Genomic DNA, 15,610 nt, shown 5'->3' with positions numbered 1-15,610 from the left:
CCCCTCCTCCTCCCGATCTTAATCGCGCTGCCTGTTCGAGTTCGACCCCCCCCCCCTCCTCGCCGCCCTTTCGGGGACTGCTCCCGGAGCACGTCGTCACCATGGCCGCGGCGACGCAGGCGCAGAAGCGACCCGATGGAGCTGGATACCGACTGCCGATCGTAAGTGTCAACAACAGTGAGCCGAACACACTGTTCGGAGAGCGGACCGAGTGCTCGTAGTCGCGCGAGGTCAAGGCCGTCTGCTCGTCAGGTCGGCGGGGCGTTCAAACCGGAACTGATCGTCCGCCCGCGATAAGCTGAAGTTACGCGCGATGCGTCTCCATACCGCTCCTCGCCACTCGGACGCTCGACCCTATAGCAATGGTTGCTAAAGTCCAAATATTTGTACACGCAAAAAAAAAAATTTCTGTGCAAATCGGTTTATATGTACATTTTTACACCCGTGCGAAATAATTGGCTGGATGTAAAAATATTTAGCTGTACAGCTAGAGGGGCATTAGCTACACGGTTAATTAACGGCGCGGTTGACTGGATGGCAGAAAAAATAGCCATTAGCTTTGGTACTAAATAAATTTTCCGAGTCTATTCAGTTAAACACACACCTACAAGTGTGCGGCATTCTCATTAATCGCGTATTTTGATGAAACTTAGAGGTATTCAATTGATGAAACCAATTATTAACCCGAAACACAAATAAGTGTGCAACTGCCATAAATTTAATCTTCAATCTATGCTAGGTCTTAAGACCTACCTCCGTAATTACGGACCGTATATTTCCCCACCAATAGAGATTTGTCACAAAACGTCAGATTGACGTATTAGTGATGTGAAAATGACGTTTTAGGGTCCAAAAAGACGTCATAGTGATGCGAATTTTCATCATTTTGACGTTTTGTGACTAATCTCTGTTGGTAGGGTTGTTACGATTAATTTCGTATCTCCTCCAACTTTTTATCTTAAATTCGTTACGGACATTTCTCATGTTTAATTTACGAAGCAGCTCACACTAATCGTCGTACAGTAAAAACAAAATCTAGGAATCAATAGATTATGAAAATGTTATGCGGGGAAAGGAGAGTGGAGTCGTGCGTTTATAATACTCATGCACTCTGTTCGCTTTTCAACGTTGGTTTATTTTTATGGGGCCGGGATCACCTGCGTCGCTTTATATCGTGCATCCCGCCAGCTCTTGGCAAAGACTCTAATTGTGACTTGCGTAAGATTCTCTTACACTCGATGATCCATAGTACCGGCGCCTTTGCGTGACTCGATCTCACCTTGAGTACCATTTAGCGCAACAGCCTCTGCCTACTTGCGCTCTGTATAGTTGAGTGTGAATGTTTTTGCGTACTAATGGCCCATGTGCATTGGTCGCTACGCAAAGTGCATTATAAACACCAGTAAATCGTAAATTAAAATACTGTTGATCATGGAATTTTGTCCCGAGCGTGCGAGGCGTCGCCACATTGTGGTCTCGCTGTGAGTCAGAACTCTCTGCCGTTCCGGAGGCAGACACTGATAACTGGTAAGTGTTCAACTGGCGTGCACATGTAAGTGCTCTACACTATATTGCATACTTTCAAGTGTTTGACTGGATATTTGAATGTACTGTGGAGTGTGTAACAGTAGAGTTGAACACTTGAACGCGTGTTCAACACCAGGGTTGGCCATGAACTTTTGGACTCTCTTAAGTGTTCAAATTTACTGTTGAACACTTTCTAGTGTTGAAATGTCCAGCCAAACACCTAAAAGTGTGGAACACAGTGTTGAGCACTTTTTTTATCAGTGAAAAAGGGGCGGGGGGCAGTTCGGCTCTTGGCTCCCGCGGGACGACGTTGCGCCCCTCAAGGGCAGGTCCTGTAATCAAGGCATGGTGGTGAAACACGCTTACAGGCTCCAGGTGAGGTTGAGCGACCACTGCCGCCACATTTTAGGAGCGCATGGTTGCCAGCACGCGCAATGATGGGCAATTATTTTCAATCTCGTCTCCATACGGCTTAAAGTGATGATGCACTGCACTGGGAAAACAGAGGTGTCAAGTCGCACATGTTCCGCGTGTTCTAAAGAACTTTCAAGTGTTTTATGCCACTGTAACTGCGTGAATGAAGGAGGTGCTAAGAATGAGTGCATTAAGCAGTTTTTATTCCGTTGTGGCAAACTATTGGCAACTTTTAAAGGTGCGACTGAACAGCATTGTCTTTTTCCAGTGTGGTAACAGGTAAACGAGGGTTATCTCTGTGACACTACGAATTCAATTCAGTGCACTGTGAAAAATACTCGTAAGCTTACAGGAAAATTTTCCATGATGTGAGTCTGTAAAATTACAACTTGAAATTGTAAAATTACAATTACTTCCTATCTACTTGGACTTAATCGAGGAGCAAAAATGGTCCCCCGTAAATTTACAACATTATTTTGTAATTCCAAATTACAAGAAATGTCGTAACTTTACGAGGAATTTTTTCACGGTGTGGTGTCTTGGTCGCGATTACCCTGGAGACTCAATTGGCACCTCGTGTCGCTCACAAGAGTACGCGATTGTAAATAATTGCCCAATAACGCGCTCGGGGCTCGGGGTGGGGAGCGGCCGGCGGCAAGTTTGTAACCGCAAGGCGTGTGCCGCCGGGAGGGTGGGCAACCCACCCGTCACTGGAGCGCGGCGGGCGCGCGGTGAGCGCCCGTGTTCCCTTAAAGTCTGGAATCTGGGAGTGAAGTCGCCCTCTCGGGTATAGTAAGTCGGCTGAGTCACGACGACGTTTTCGAAGAGGCTCCCCGGAAGGTGCGTTGTCTGCATGTTGTCTGTCTGTGTACCCTCGAGGCGGGTCAGGAGCACGACGGGAGAGGACAAAGACGGAGGTGTTTTGGTGCTCTTTGGAGCTGATGACTCGTCCGTGTCATAGCGCCGTCCGCCCACCTCCATGTCGGTGTTGCCCCCTCAACCTAACCCCCACCCCCCCTCCTCCATTTCCAAAAGCAATAGATAGGTAGGGGTACCTGGCGCGGCGTGTAACGCCCGCAGACGCTGTGCGGTACCCGTCGGCGACGCTCCTGCTCGGCTTCCTGTGTACTGTGTTGGTTGTGTTCGGTGACGCGGTCGTAAGGATTAGTGTAAGTGGTTCTGTCAACCTTTATTTACACAAGAAATAAACCGTTTGCGAATTGTTTGAAACAAAAAGTACAAACAACTAAAAATAATAACGAGTTTTAAAAGAGAGATCATAATTTTACTTTTTATTGCGGTAAACAAACAATGGACACAAGACCGAAAATTCTCTCTCGAAATAATGTGAATTTCCTATAGTTCATAGTGGTGGTATCAATATCGTGGCTTTTTCTACGTTAGAAATCTAACGCTAAAAAACTATTAATACATTTTTTCAAGTGGGTCATTTCCAGTCCTGTACTACTTCTTGTGAGTGTGACATTTGCAACATTTACACTACAAAAAAGAGCACTTTAACCAGACAGCCTATTTCAAATCTTGCAAATTTGTAAATTTTTGTGATTTTACTTTTTGATTAATGGGATGGTATACGCACATTTCTGCACCTTTTTTCTTATGTCGTTGACGGCACAGTGGGACTGTCACATCGCGTTGTTTGCGTCGAGGTTTGCGTTCAATTCCCTGTAGCCTTATAGCCACCAATTAGGAGGCAATGCAGCCCACGCTCTCTGTTCAAAAAGTTCAACTATTTGTATTGGTTGACCTGTGGCATCCCCTATCGGACCAAGGTCAGGTGCACGCCTCGATAAGCCTCCTGACCTTACCTCATTGGGGGGCTCCAATAAGCAGATAAGGCATCGATATCTTATTTTTTTGTATTTAAAATCAGGGCTGATCTGTGTCACCGCATAGCGCCGCAAGTATGAAGCCTCTTAGTCACGTGGATATAGATGGGGCGCCTGTGCGTAAGGAGTCACACATTTCACCGTCTTTTCCCTAAAGTGGTCTTTGAAAATCCTGCCAAAATTAGGCGGAATGTTCTTTGTGTGCCCCAGTCATTTCCGTCTCGGAAGCTGATTCTGATCTCGTTCACAAAGACAGGGCAAAGGAAATGGGGGGGGGGGAGGTGGGTCTGAAGCGAGGGGCCTGCAGCATTGACTTGCATGATCGGCCAGAGCGTGTTTCGCACGGGTTTATTCCCATGTCGGTGCCGTCTCCGATCCATGTTGCTCCGCGTGTATTGTCGCACGCCGTGCACACGCCACGCGCGCTGGGGCGGCTGGCGCCCCTCGCAGGCAGCTATCTCTGTTAATATTCGGCAGGAGCTGTTGAGATAAGGGTTGCGTTGTGCTGCGCACGCGAACGTACCCCCCGTCCCGCGCACTGCTGCACAAACTACCGGGGAATCGTTATATTTTTCTCTGGTTTTCCTCTCTTTTTTTGACAATCAATTTTACACCCATTATATGTATTGATGCACGTTTTGAGAACGATCCGTGACCACGCCATGTAGTTTTGCACACTGCCAAATTCTTACGAAGAACAAACGAGGAAAATCCCACCTGTTTTCGAGAAGACTTCCTCGAAATCTGAGGAGTTTTCTTCAGGACAAGGGGGCTCCTCAAAGTTTTCCCTTTTCTCTTAAATTTGGACATTGTTTTTACCGTACAAAGTGCAAGTTATGATACAAAAAAATTTCCAGCTTTGTGTTACCAACTAATTCTCGCAATGCAAACCAACTTTTGGTCAGGATTTTCATGCCCTTGCAAAACTCTCCTGGATGCTAAAGGTTGTTTTTCTTTTTCGTAATCATTTTTCAGTGCAGAGTACTAAACGGAAGTGTGAACCCGAAAAGAGTACGTAAACAGTAAAAGTGAAACAACTATGTCATTCGGACACTGAAATGTTTTAATGAAATACGTTCCGCGTCGGCCCAACATAGAAAAGTGTGCGCCATTCTGTGCCACATTTGTGACGTGAATACCACGCACTTTTATTTTTGTAGACGTACGTTTCCCTATTACCGTCTGGCGTTGTTGACACCTTTTAAAGCGGTCGCTTGTTCGTAATAAGCTTTTGCCTGTGCCATATTTACCAACACAAAGCTAGTCGTAAAAGAGGAAGGGGGGGGGGGGGGGGGGGGAGGGTCAATATGCGAGGACAAAGTCTGACCGCGCTGTGGACTTTGCGAGGAAGGAAGGTGGAGTCACTGTAAACTCCGAGTCGCTTCCGGCGGCCCGAGGTCTGAGGCCCCCTCGCATCTCCTGCCGCGGCCTGGACATGGACATGGACAGCAGGACAATAGGTCGGCTCTGTAAAAATGATCGTGTATGTTGATATTTCGCGGGGAGAATTACTGTCGTGTGAAGGGTATACAAACCCTTATTCTGCCCAATGCTAGCATGCTCAAACCAATTGTTCAGTTCAAAACAATTGAGAAATAATTCAAAGCAACCCAGAAACAATTCAAACAAATGAAGCATTTTAAGAACAAGGGAGAGGTAGAACAGAAAACTAACTTCGTGCAAAAGCATAAACTCGCCTCCTAACTTCAATCATCGCCTTTGGTGTGGTTGGATCTTCCAAAAAGTGCGTCTGTCATCTGTCGGTACGAAATTCCCAAGGACAGCCAATGCAAGGTCTCATAGCGCCTGATCAGTAGGCAATATCTCTCCTTCAGTGCATGCGTGTACGGCGGTGTAGCCTACCCCGAGTTCCGCAGGCGCCAAGCGCTCGCGATTTGCCGAATTCCTGATTGCAATCTATTCTCGCGGTAAGAATATTTTCAAATGTTTCAATATCACACAGTGCTCTAGCACTACGAACTAAGAATGATCACATACCGAATTTGGTTAAATGCTCTCACCTAGACGACTAAAAAAAAAAAGTTCTAGTATTTACTTTATGTTAGTGTTCACCTGTCCAGGACATTACAACCACCTCTATCTACTGTGGATTCTGACATTAAAAGAGGTCTCTGAAATACCCAACACCATCGACAATACTCGTTCTCCCTAACTCGAAGTAGATGGTGTGGAGTGTCTGTCTCTCTCACACATACATACACACACACACGCACTCACTCTAGCGCACACTCTCACACTCTCTAAGGATTGCGTGCGTATCTTTGGCAGGCAGGCCGTTGGCAGGACGACTCATGGCGCCAAAGGCGGGAGCGCACCCTTGGACGTGGCCGGACGTCCAGGACGGCCAAAACACTGTAAGCATTGGAATCTTTGTGCATGGCCATCAGTGGCAGCAGGCGATTTATTCTAAATGTTTGTGCTCATGGCGGCGTTCACCGATAACTCAATTACAACAACTCTTTTTATATGCTATTATCTGCATGTTCTAACTGCAACTATATTGTAAAGTTGTGTGGTACTTCAATTTCTCCTCTTTGAAGTCATTCTCAACCTCGTCGATTGTTGTAGTAATACTGTATCGCGCACACGCGTGTGCGAAGTTTGCTTACTCGCTTACTGCTTAGCTACAAAATCCGATGGTAATTTAAGCAACCTGATAAGGTCTACTCACTGCACGTCTTAAATTATTTGCATGAAATTTATTGTTTTTGTTGTCCATGAGCGATACTTCTGTTTGGTGACCTCATGGGTGACCTCTGTGCTCTGTGTGTTGTCTGTGTGGCTTCGATCAGTATGCCGGACAGTGTGTCGGAGACGCGCGAAAGCGCGAAAGGAGATGCGGGAAAGTGGAGGGGGAGGTCGATCCATCATAACAACCTGAGTAGGGGCACCCTGGAAAAAAAATGCAAATTACAGGTACCTCATTTATTTACAATTTTACGAGTCTTGAATGTTTACGGGAATTTTTTAAAGTCCGTAATCGAGATTAAAACTGTTCTTCTCAGCGATATCCTCCAGCTAAATTTCTCAGTCTCTTTCCTTTTTCATTAATTTGTTTCCCCCAATAAACGCTGTGCTCACTCCAAAACTACACAGCTTTTGTATGTAACAACGATATTCGATCGCCGTGGTTCAGAACTTCCTCAGTCTGTTGGTCACTAACGCTTGAGACGCTTTTCCATAATTAAGTGGCACACACTTGTTGTCGCAAGGCCATTGCTGGACTGCTATTGGCATGCGCTTCACGTCGCGGCGGCCGCCGTGCCGCACACAATCAGTGGGGGCATCCGCGGCATCCGATCCGAGCACCGCAAAGAGAAATGCACAAACTAAGTGTTTGACTGCTTAACACTTGCAAGTATTGGACTGGGTAGCAGTATACTTGCAAGTGTTGGACTGGGTGCAGTATACTTGCAAGTGTTGGACTGAGTAGCAACACACTTGCAAGTGTTGGACTGAGTAGCAACACACCTGCAAGTGTTGGACTGAGTAGCAACACACCTGCAAGTGTTGGACTGAGTAGCAACACACCTGCAAGTGTTGGACTGAGTAGCAACACACTTGCAAGTGTTGGACTGCGTAGCAACACACTTGCAAGTGTTGATCTGCGTAGTGTTCGAAGTGTTCAACAGAGTGGTCGCACGCACTTACAAGTGCACAATAACCGAGTTGAACACTTGCAAGTGTGCTGCTACGCAGTCGCATACTTGGTTTATCAGTGCATGAGTTGTTCTCATCTCTTTGTCAGTCGCTGTGTAACTGAATGGATTTAATGTATGATTATGTTTTATCAAACCACTGACTGTTTGGCATCAGTCGAAAACTATAGAGGTTTGTCAAATGTGATTGGCACCCGCGAGATGTTAAAGATAATATTTATCTCGGACTTAATAGAGATTGTGAAATTAAGTGTCCCACCCAAACCAAACTAGAAACCCCAAGAACCTAACAGTTTTCGTGGTCAGTGCGTGACCTTGACCATTTGGTTGGGTGAAGCAGACACTCATTGTTATCTGTGTTTCTATATCTGTTTGTGCTGCCCTATTTGTATGTCCCACTGTAAGATGTATGCACGAGAGTGGGTCGTTAAAAAAGGACATTCGATATTGAAAATATCGAGGAATATATAAAAGTGCCGAAAAATTGCCCGGATAAGCCACCTTAAAGGCAATTTGCTCTCCCAATTCCCCCGTATGTAGGCGACACACGGTCCATCGATCTCTTGCTGCCAGCCTTACCTTGATCCGCGCTGCTTTGAAAGTTGGTTGGGCCAACTTCGCACAGTATTCGCCGTTTGGTCTTGTCAGCTCCGGGCCACACTGCTCGTGCGTTGGGCTCGCCCACCGCCTGGAGTTTAGTCAACCCAACGCGCTCGTGCGTCAAGAGAGTTGCGGTCCCGACGCGTTAAAGTCTCCCGCTCGCGGAGTATCGCAGTATCGCTCGGGGGCATAAAAAGGCGGGAATGTGTACGGCAGGTATACGCGGAGTATAAACGGGTGAATCTTCCCTCGTGTTCGCGTATCCATTTTTGTTTGTTTTGCTCGTAATTGATCAATTGCGGTCAGCTGATTAGGCGAGGAGTGTGCCCAAGCTGACTCGTGCTGAACTGACCCGCTGACCCGCCGTCCCTGACACACATACACGCAGACGATGCTTTAATCGTCTGTGTACGCTTATTCTTATTGATTTTCGCCCTCCATTCGTTTTTGTTTATTTTTTTCGTCGGTTGACGCATTTTTATCGCCACCACTCCTTTCCCCCCGTCAATATAAAAGCGAAAGTGTGAGGCCCGGGGCGAGCATTTGTCGTGTGTCGTCTGCTTGCCCTATACGCGCGTCATGTCGCAGTGCTTGGTGGCCCAGCAGGGCGCCCAGCAGGGCTCGGGGCCCCCAGCAGCTGGTCCGCGGGTCAGCAGGGCGGTGGCAGGGGCTTACACTCGGCGCGATGGGGACCCGGAGGTAGGTGAGGGCGTGTGCCCGACACTTCTGTTTGCACCGACTAAATATGTGGACATTTTTTGCGACCTAATGCGGCGTGTGTAATAAATAGAACGTAGCAACGGTTTCTAAGAAGTGAATTTTCTAGGAAATACGAAAGCTTGTGCGTCTTTTCACATTTAGGGAACGGACAATGCTTTGCAAAGCCATGCTATATTTACAGCGTGGATTTAAGCATCGGGCTATCATCGGTTCTGCAGTTTTAAGGGTTTTCTTCTTAAATTAATTTTGCGGAATGAATGTATCCAGACGTTGCAGCTCATGTGTTTCCTCGCTCAAAGACAAAGACATGATACTGCCCTGTGCTATGCAGCTCATTAGCTGGCTCTAAAAATAGAGAATGCTTTCGCGGATTAGATTGCGCAATGCAAGGCATTTTGCAGTACACTACACATTAAGCAGCATAATTGTAAAACGATAGGAAAATCACCAACGTACGTCACACCGAGTAACTCAAAAACTTGGTACTGTATATGTAGGCTTTCACACCCCTTGACCTCCACAGCCTTGCAACTCTTATCTGACCCCCCCCCCTTTTCCCCTGCACCGTGCACTTTCTATATTCAAGCTGTATTCTGTAGAGAATCGCAACTAATACCGCACTATTTGCGTTCTTCGTTAGGAAAGGCTACCCTGCATCAGCTGGGATGGGATGCGAAATGTTTACAAGCTGTTTCAGACGACGACACTCTCACGGCTAATATGTGGCTACCACAGCGAAAGTTTTGCAGGGCTAGTTTAAAAAGTTGTCATATAGTGGATACTTCATTGGAACAAAGGTGTTAAGTCGCACCTTTGCTCGGGTCGGGTAAAAAGAATACTCTTTTCCCATTTGCGATTTAATGAACTGGTAAAACAAGTGAACAATTTTGCACTTTGAATTCGCTTTTCAGTAATTGTCACACTTCATGATGTGCAAAGTTTCAACTTTTGGAAAGTGTGCAAGGTCTGCACACTTGGTTCACACTGGTCTTAGAAATAGCACAGGAAAAGGCATACCAAGAATCAAAAGTTCCACACCAGGTCAGGTGGTGTGCAGTTGCATGTTTGCGAAGTGTTCAAAGTTCACACATTTTGTAAAGAAACACCAATTGGTGTGCAACTTTCTACATTTGTTTTACCAGTTTGCCTCTGCCAAGGCAGAAAAAAATCTTCAAGAAAGCTAAACATTAGTGCCTGTAGCTGTTTTAATCCTTTTATAAATGCACTAAACCTTGCGCACTTGTTAAAGGTGTGATGTAGCACCTTCATTTTTTCTACAGTGTTGTCGACAAAAAGGCTTTCCCAGCTAATAATGAGCTGAGGATCAAACTCGGGTATTTTACGTGTGACTCACTCACGCACACTCACATCCACTTGTAAAAAGGTCGTTGGTCGTTCTTCCGGGCCGTCACGTACTACCTGTGCATACTAAATGACTGATTAAATTTGTTACGGGCTAGTTTCTATTCTATTCATTCTGAATTTGCCCCCCAATACACTGATAAACTAAGTGCGCAACCGCTTTTAACACACTTGTAAGTGTGGAACTGCAAGTTGCATACTTGCATGTGTGCAATTGCGTAGTATAGTACATTAGCTAGTGTTCAACTAGGTAGGTGTGGACATGCAAGTGTCGCAAGTTCTCTGTTGAACACTTCCTTGGATTGAACGCTCACTCTGTTTAGGAAGTGCGGAGTTGCACACTTGCAAGCGCACCTACTTGGTTGAACACTGGCAAGTGTACAACTACGCTACAGTAGGGTAAGGTGCCCAGTGATGCGGGAGTGAGCGCGAGAGCACGGGCGTGCCCGAGAGCGAGAGAAATATAGCGAGAAGGCTTCTGCTATTTTGCGTGCGGCCTAATTGTTGTGCGGTTCAGCGAAAGTCGTTAAGCAGTTTGTGGTCGTCTAGGCAGGAAGGCAGGTCGGACTGTCACCTCGCTCTGTTTGGATGGCTGTTGACTTGATCCTCATCTCTTGCATCAGACAACGCAGCCAAATTAAGCCAAACTGGCGAATGGCGACTGCGACTGCGAAGCAGATAGACCGAAAACGAGGAACGAATGGAGGCGCGGTTAGCGAAGAGGGCACCCCAGGACGCCGAAAAGGCTGCAAAAGCATCTGCTGCGGCGGCCAAGCGTGCATAAGCATCCCTGCCCCGGCGTAGCAGACGAAAACAGATAAATCCAAGAGTGGCCATCACTGGACACCTTGGTGGCCATCACTGGGCTGGGCGGGCAAGAGGTGTCTATCTCTGGGCAAGGTGTGCTCTTCCGTTAGTATTTTTTCGCTCTGTGAACAAATTTTATTTTTCCGTTTTCGAAACCTGTAGCATGTTTCTTGGACTTTTCTGTACACCCCTGCATGATTTATTTATTTTTTTGGTTTTGCTCAGACGTTTTGAGCCGCACTGGTTGGGCGAAATGTGAAAGTGTGCGCTTAAAGTGTCCATCACTGGGCACCTTACCCTACACACAAAATAAAACGACGCTAGATAAAACGATTTGTCTGTTTTGTAAGGCTGTGGGGAAATTTCTTCGCAGTTTGCATTACAGAGGAAATCGTTTGCAATTGCAAAAGCAGCCATACTGTCGTTCGCGAGGTTTTCACGGCGTGGTGTCGGCAAAGCAATAACGATATGAGTCAGTGCCGGCGGCGGACACATCGAGCAGATGGCGGGCAGCTAATCAGTCACGGATGCAATGTGAAGTCCACTACTGCTTATCTGTGGCGGGGCCGAGAGGCGGGCTCGGAGTACAACCCTGGGTACAACCTTAGGTACAACCGGTAGTGCGACCCGAGGGAAGGGCTTGGAGCGCGATTCAACCGGACGTGCAATCGGAGGAAAGATACAGATTCTGCGAAGCAATCTGATGGTGGAGCAGGAAACCCGCGATATGCAACCTATTAGGATGGATCGGCGTACCACTTCTTCCGCCGCGGGTCGATAGAGTTAACGACGCAGAGCAGCAGTCGCGCGTCATGATATTGCTGAAAGAAAACTGCAGCAGCGCGTGTTGTAGTGCAGAGCGACTTGTTGGGGCGAAATGCAGTAGGGTGTAGCGGCGCAAGATCTGCTCTGATTATGCCATAGGCCCTGACGAGCGGGCGGCCGCGCGCTGCTGCGGTGGCTGCTGCGGCGGCGGGGCGGGGCGGGGCGGGGCGGGGCGGGGGGCCGGCCTGACTCCATGGCCCGGCTCCACACCGGCTGTGCGTCGAGTTCCGCCCGTCAGTACCGAGCCAGTCCAGCCTGCAGGCGGACGACACCTGCGCCTGCCGGCCGAAAGCGAATCAGCTGTTTACCTTGTCGCGCAGTGTCGCGAGTCCGCGCGCGCGCGTGTGTGTCTGTGTGTGTGAGTGTGTGTGACTCTCTGCCATCATGGGCGTCAGTAACCGTTGGTTTCCCGAATTCTCCCCCGATGAGGCGGAGAATCTGTTCGTCCAGATGGGCGAGTACGTCCTGCGCTTCGAGAGCGAGGACTTCGGCAAGGAGTACGAGGAGCGGGCGCGCCTGGAGCTGAGGGAGACGCCGGAGTCAACCAAGGAGGCCTGCGAGAAGCTGAGAGAAATCCTTAAAGGTGAGTGTGCGTCAAACTTCAATTTCATTAGTTTACCATAAGGCATGCGTAAAAAGTAAGGATTTCTGCGCAAGTGCGCGATGTACAAACAGTAAGACAATGTTTGGGGCATAAAACTGAGGGTGTTGAATGCGGCTGTGCAAGTTTCTTACAAAGACCTTCTATTTGTAACGTACAAAGGATTAGGCACCTTCGTAATACAAACAAATCCTTTGTATTACGAAGGGGTCGGACAAAGCACTTTTAGTTACAAAGAGCAGTCTTCATATTACGAATAATTAGATTTGCAACGTACAAAGGATCTGGAACCACCATATTACAATCGGATTTTCTTCGTATTACCACTTTGTTAACAGACGTGCGCTCTTCGTCTTATGAAGCCGAGTCCTTCGTAATACAAAGGATTTGTTTGTATTTTGAAGGTGCCAAATCCTTTGCACGTTACAAAGATGAGTTCTTTGTAAGACAATTGCAGTGCACAAATTTTCCAAGAACGTAGGTTTCAGAAAGCTCGAACTTTTGCACAAAAACAAATATGGCGTGTTGGCAGGTTATTACGCACGTTCTGCCAGCGGAAATGACGCTAGCCTGTTGCCTGCTTGTTTACTCCGTCTTCTCTCCCAACCATCCCCCGCAGTCCCGCAAAGCACCCGTCGATTTTTACGGCGGCTGCAAGATACACGCTGGAAACGTATTAGTTTACGACCTGGGATCTCTTGTGTCATTACTTCGGCAAATTAAGAAAGGGTCTCGTCACCGCCACATGCTGGTCTGCGGTGTCCACGTGACGCATCCAATATAATGATGAAAGTTCTATACAAAAGTATGGATATTTCAGAGAATAGTCAGAAACATTCTAATGCACGCATGCGCCAGTCTTTCCCCTTCCCGCTGAGTCGTGTACTAATTGCAGACCCAAGTGTCCCGGAGAGGAGCATTGCAACGGTTGCTGTTGCAGTAATTTTCAGAGAACATGACAGCCCAGTGAGAAAATGATGTCACAGCCAAAAGAACATAGTTATAACGACGCGCTGATCTTTGTTTTCGTGGCACGAATTCGACTGGTATTTTAATGAGATCCAACCCACACAGCGTTGCACTCTTTTGTGTAAAACGGTCTCGCACTTTTATGTGCAGTACCGATGTGTCTAGCCTGCCACACCTTTTGGTGTGAGACACTTGTGTGGGTGTATAGGGTACAGTGTCTCAAACTTAACGAATGGGTGTAGGACACACCGTGTCTCAAACAAAGGTCTACAGAGTATTTAAATTCAAGTAATCTTAATGTAAATATTTTCCAAAGTTCTCGTTTCACCAGTACGTATGCACTGTTTTGCAGTGTACATCCGGCTGGAGGTATGTGAGATCCCCGAGGCTGTGTGTTCGGCTCGGCCTCAAGCTGACACTTCCCGTGCCCGTCTGGTGCGGGTCAAGTCGCACGACGGCATGTTGAGTGGTTGGAGCGACTCGCTATATATATGCGTTTGGGGGCGACTCGCTTTGTGTATACATTTCGGAGCTCTTTTCTACAACTTGCGTCTCCTCCTCCTCCTTCCTCGCGGCGCTCCCACAACGTTCAGACCGGTCCCGAGGAGAGGAGAGGCTAATATTTGGGACGTGGTGCGGCGCGGTTTGGCGCGCCAAGTCGCCTGGTTTTCTCCATTCTCGCGCGACTCTGCTCCGCGCGACTCTCTTCTGCTTTGTGCGATCCAGCCTTCGGCATAGCCGCCTTCGGCAGCCTCTGCGGATGTAAGATGGATCCGCTCCCCCCCTCCCCTGCCCTCCCCTGCCCTCCCCTCCTCTGCCGACGCCCTTCTGGGCTTAAAATGTGCATGACAACACACACAGAAAAGGGACTTCGTCGAGAGGCTTGATGGCGCTGTCCATACGCCAAAAAAAAATAAAAACTGTTTCAGTGCTCGCCAGCCTGTTTGAATCAGCGCGCTCATCGGGTGCCAGCCAATGACGAGGCGAGCCTGGCGGGACCAGAGACCTTAAAAACGGTTTTCGTAATTTGTTTTCATGTAATTCCATCGCGATCCCAACTAGTAATTTTTGTGTGCGGTGGTAATGAGTTCACGGATGTGGGTCCGTCGAGATTTTTTATGTTGGCCTTAAGCGTTTAAAGCAAAAATAAAGACGATAAATGGTGGGGCCCGCGTCTCCTACACGTCGTTATATATCTCCTGTATTATTTGACTCATACGAAATTGGCAAGCAGCGATTCCCGGCGGTTCCTTTCCTGGTACTATGACGTGTTAAAGCTCCCCACAGGTCGCTTTTCCGCCCGGCGTCCCGAGGGTCCGTGGATGGAGGAGCGGGGGGCCTTGTTCTCAACGCTCCTGCTGACGCGAAACCGTTTGAGATATCACAAAACGGATTGCAGCGCCGTGTGCAGCTACTCAAGCGAGCCTCGCCTCGCGCCTTCTCTCTGTCTCCATAGGGATCATCCAGAAAGTACGTCCGTTTCTCTCGAATTAATTCGGCAAATGAATAGGAGCTGGACGCCTGCGAGACTGAGAGTAGGCCACCCCGCAGTACACAGGTGCACTGCAGGCTACATGTTGCCTACCTATCAGGCGCCATGAGAGCTTGGATTGGCTGAACTTCGCTGGTTCGTAACGGCGGATGTACTTTCCGGATGATCCCATAACACACCGCACTTCAGACTTGCGGGCGGGTTGTCTACTCGCGAGGGGCCTTCAGATTTGTCGATAAGGCTGAGTGATATGCAACACTCGTTCGCGCTCGGGCGCTCTTTTGCACGCGGAGCATCAGTCCAACTGCGTTAGCCATTGCACACGTCCAGCAGGAACGCGAAGATAAGCCTCTGTGCATTTTATTGGCATGCCCGGACGAGCTTAGCACCGGCGTTCCAGGGCGGCGGGCGTGTTTTACTGCCGTTCACTCCGACCGGTACAAATGCGCTGCATTTATACCGGTCGTCGTTATAAAGGCGTTGAACTGTTTGCACTCTAGTATGGGAATGGGCCAAAAGAGCGCTCCTTCTGTGTTTTAGCGAAGCAGTATGTTCTTCTCCTCCTCGCACTTCCTGATCTTCCGTCCCGAGATTTAGAACTAGTCGGGACAGCCACTCGCAATGTGTCGTGCGTGTAAGGAACTCTCCACCAGGACGTGAAACAGAAGCCGATAGCATCAATGATTCACGTCAGAATAATTACTTTCGACAAAATTATGATCGAACGCCATAACCTTCAGACGATACAGGAGGAAGGCGGGGG

At 48.1% G+C, this 15,610-nt stretch overlaps 1 protein-coding gene across 5 annotated transcripts in view; it reads left to right on the top strand.

The window, feature by feature from the left end:
• The first annotated feature begins 86 nt into the window (after window positions 1-86).
• The window catches only part of LOC113206175 (alpha-tocopherol transfer protein), a 20,158-nt gene continuing 4,634 nt past the window's right edge, over window positions 87-15,610 (top strand). The window contains exons 1-3 of one of the 5 annotated variants that reach the window (XM_026422129.2): window positions 3,033-3,110; window positions 6,085-6,166; window positions 12,215-12,368. In XM_026422129.2, coding sequence (XP_026277914.1) covers window positions 6,104-6,166; window positions 12,215-12,368 — 217 coding nt within the window. In that variant the 5' untranslated portion in view covers window positions 3,033-3,110; window positions 6,085-6,103. Of the gene's footprint in view, window positions 162-3,032; window positions 3,111-6,080; window positions 6,167-8,605; window positions 8,771-11,648; window positions 11,667-12,214; window positions 12,369-15,610 lie in introns of those variants that run through there. The other 4 variants (XM_026422127.2, XM_026422131.2, XM_026422126.2 and 1 more) reach the window with 4 other exon arrangements.

Source organism: Frankliniella occidentalis, unplaced genomic scaffold, assembly GCF_000697945.3.
Source record: "Frankliniella occidentalis isolate FOCC.00 unplaced genomic scaffold, Focc_3.1 Scaffold279, whole genome shotgun sequence".
Lineage (NCBI taxonomy): Eukaryota > Metazoa > Arthropoda > Insecta > Thysanoptera > Thripidae > Frankliniella > Frankliniella occidentalis.
Note: the sequence above shows the minus strand (reverse complement) of the source record. Positions and strands in the feature narration are given on the sequence as shown.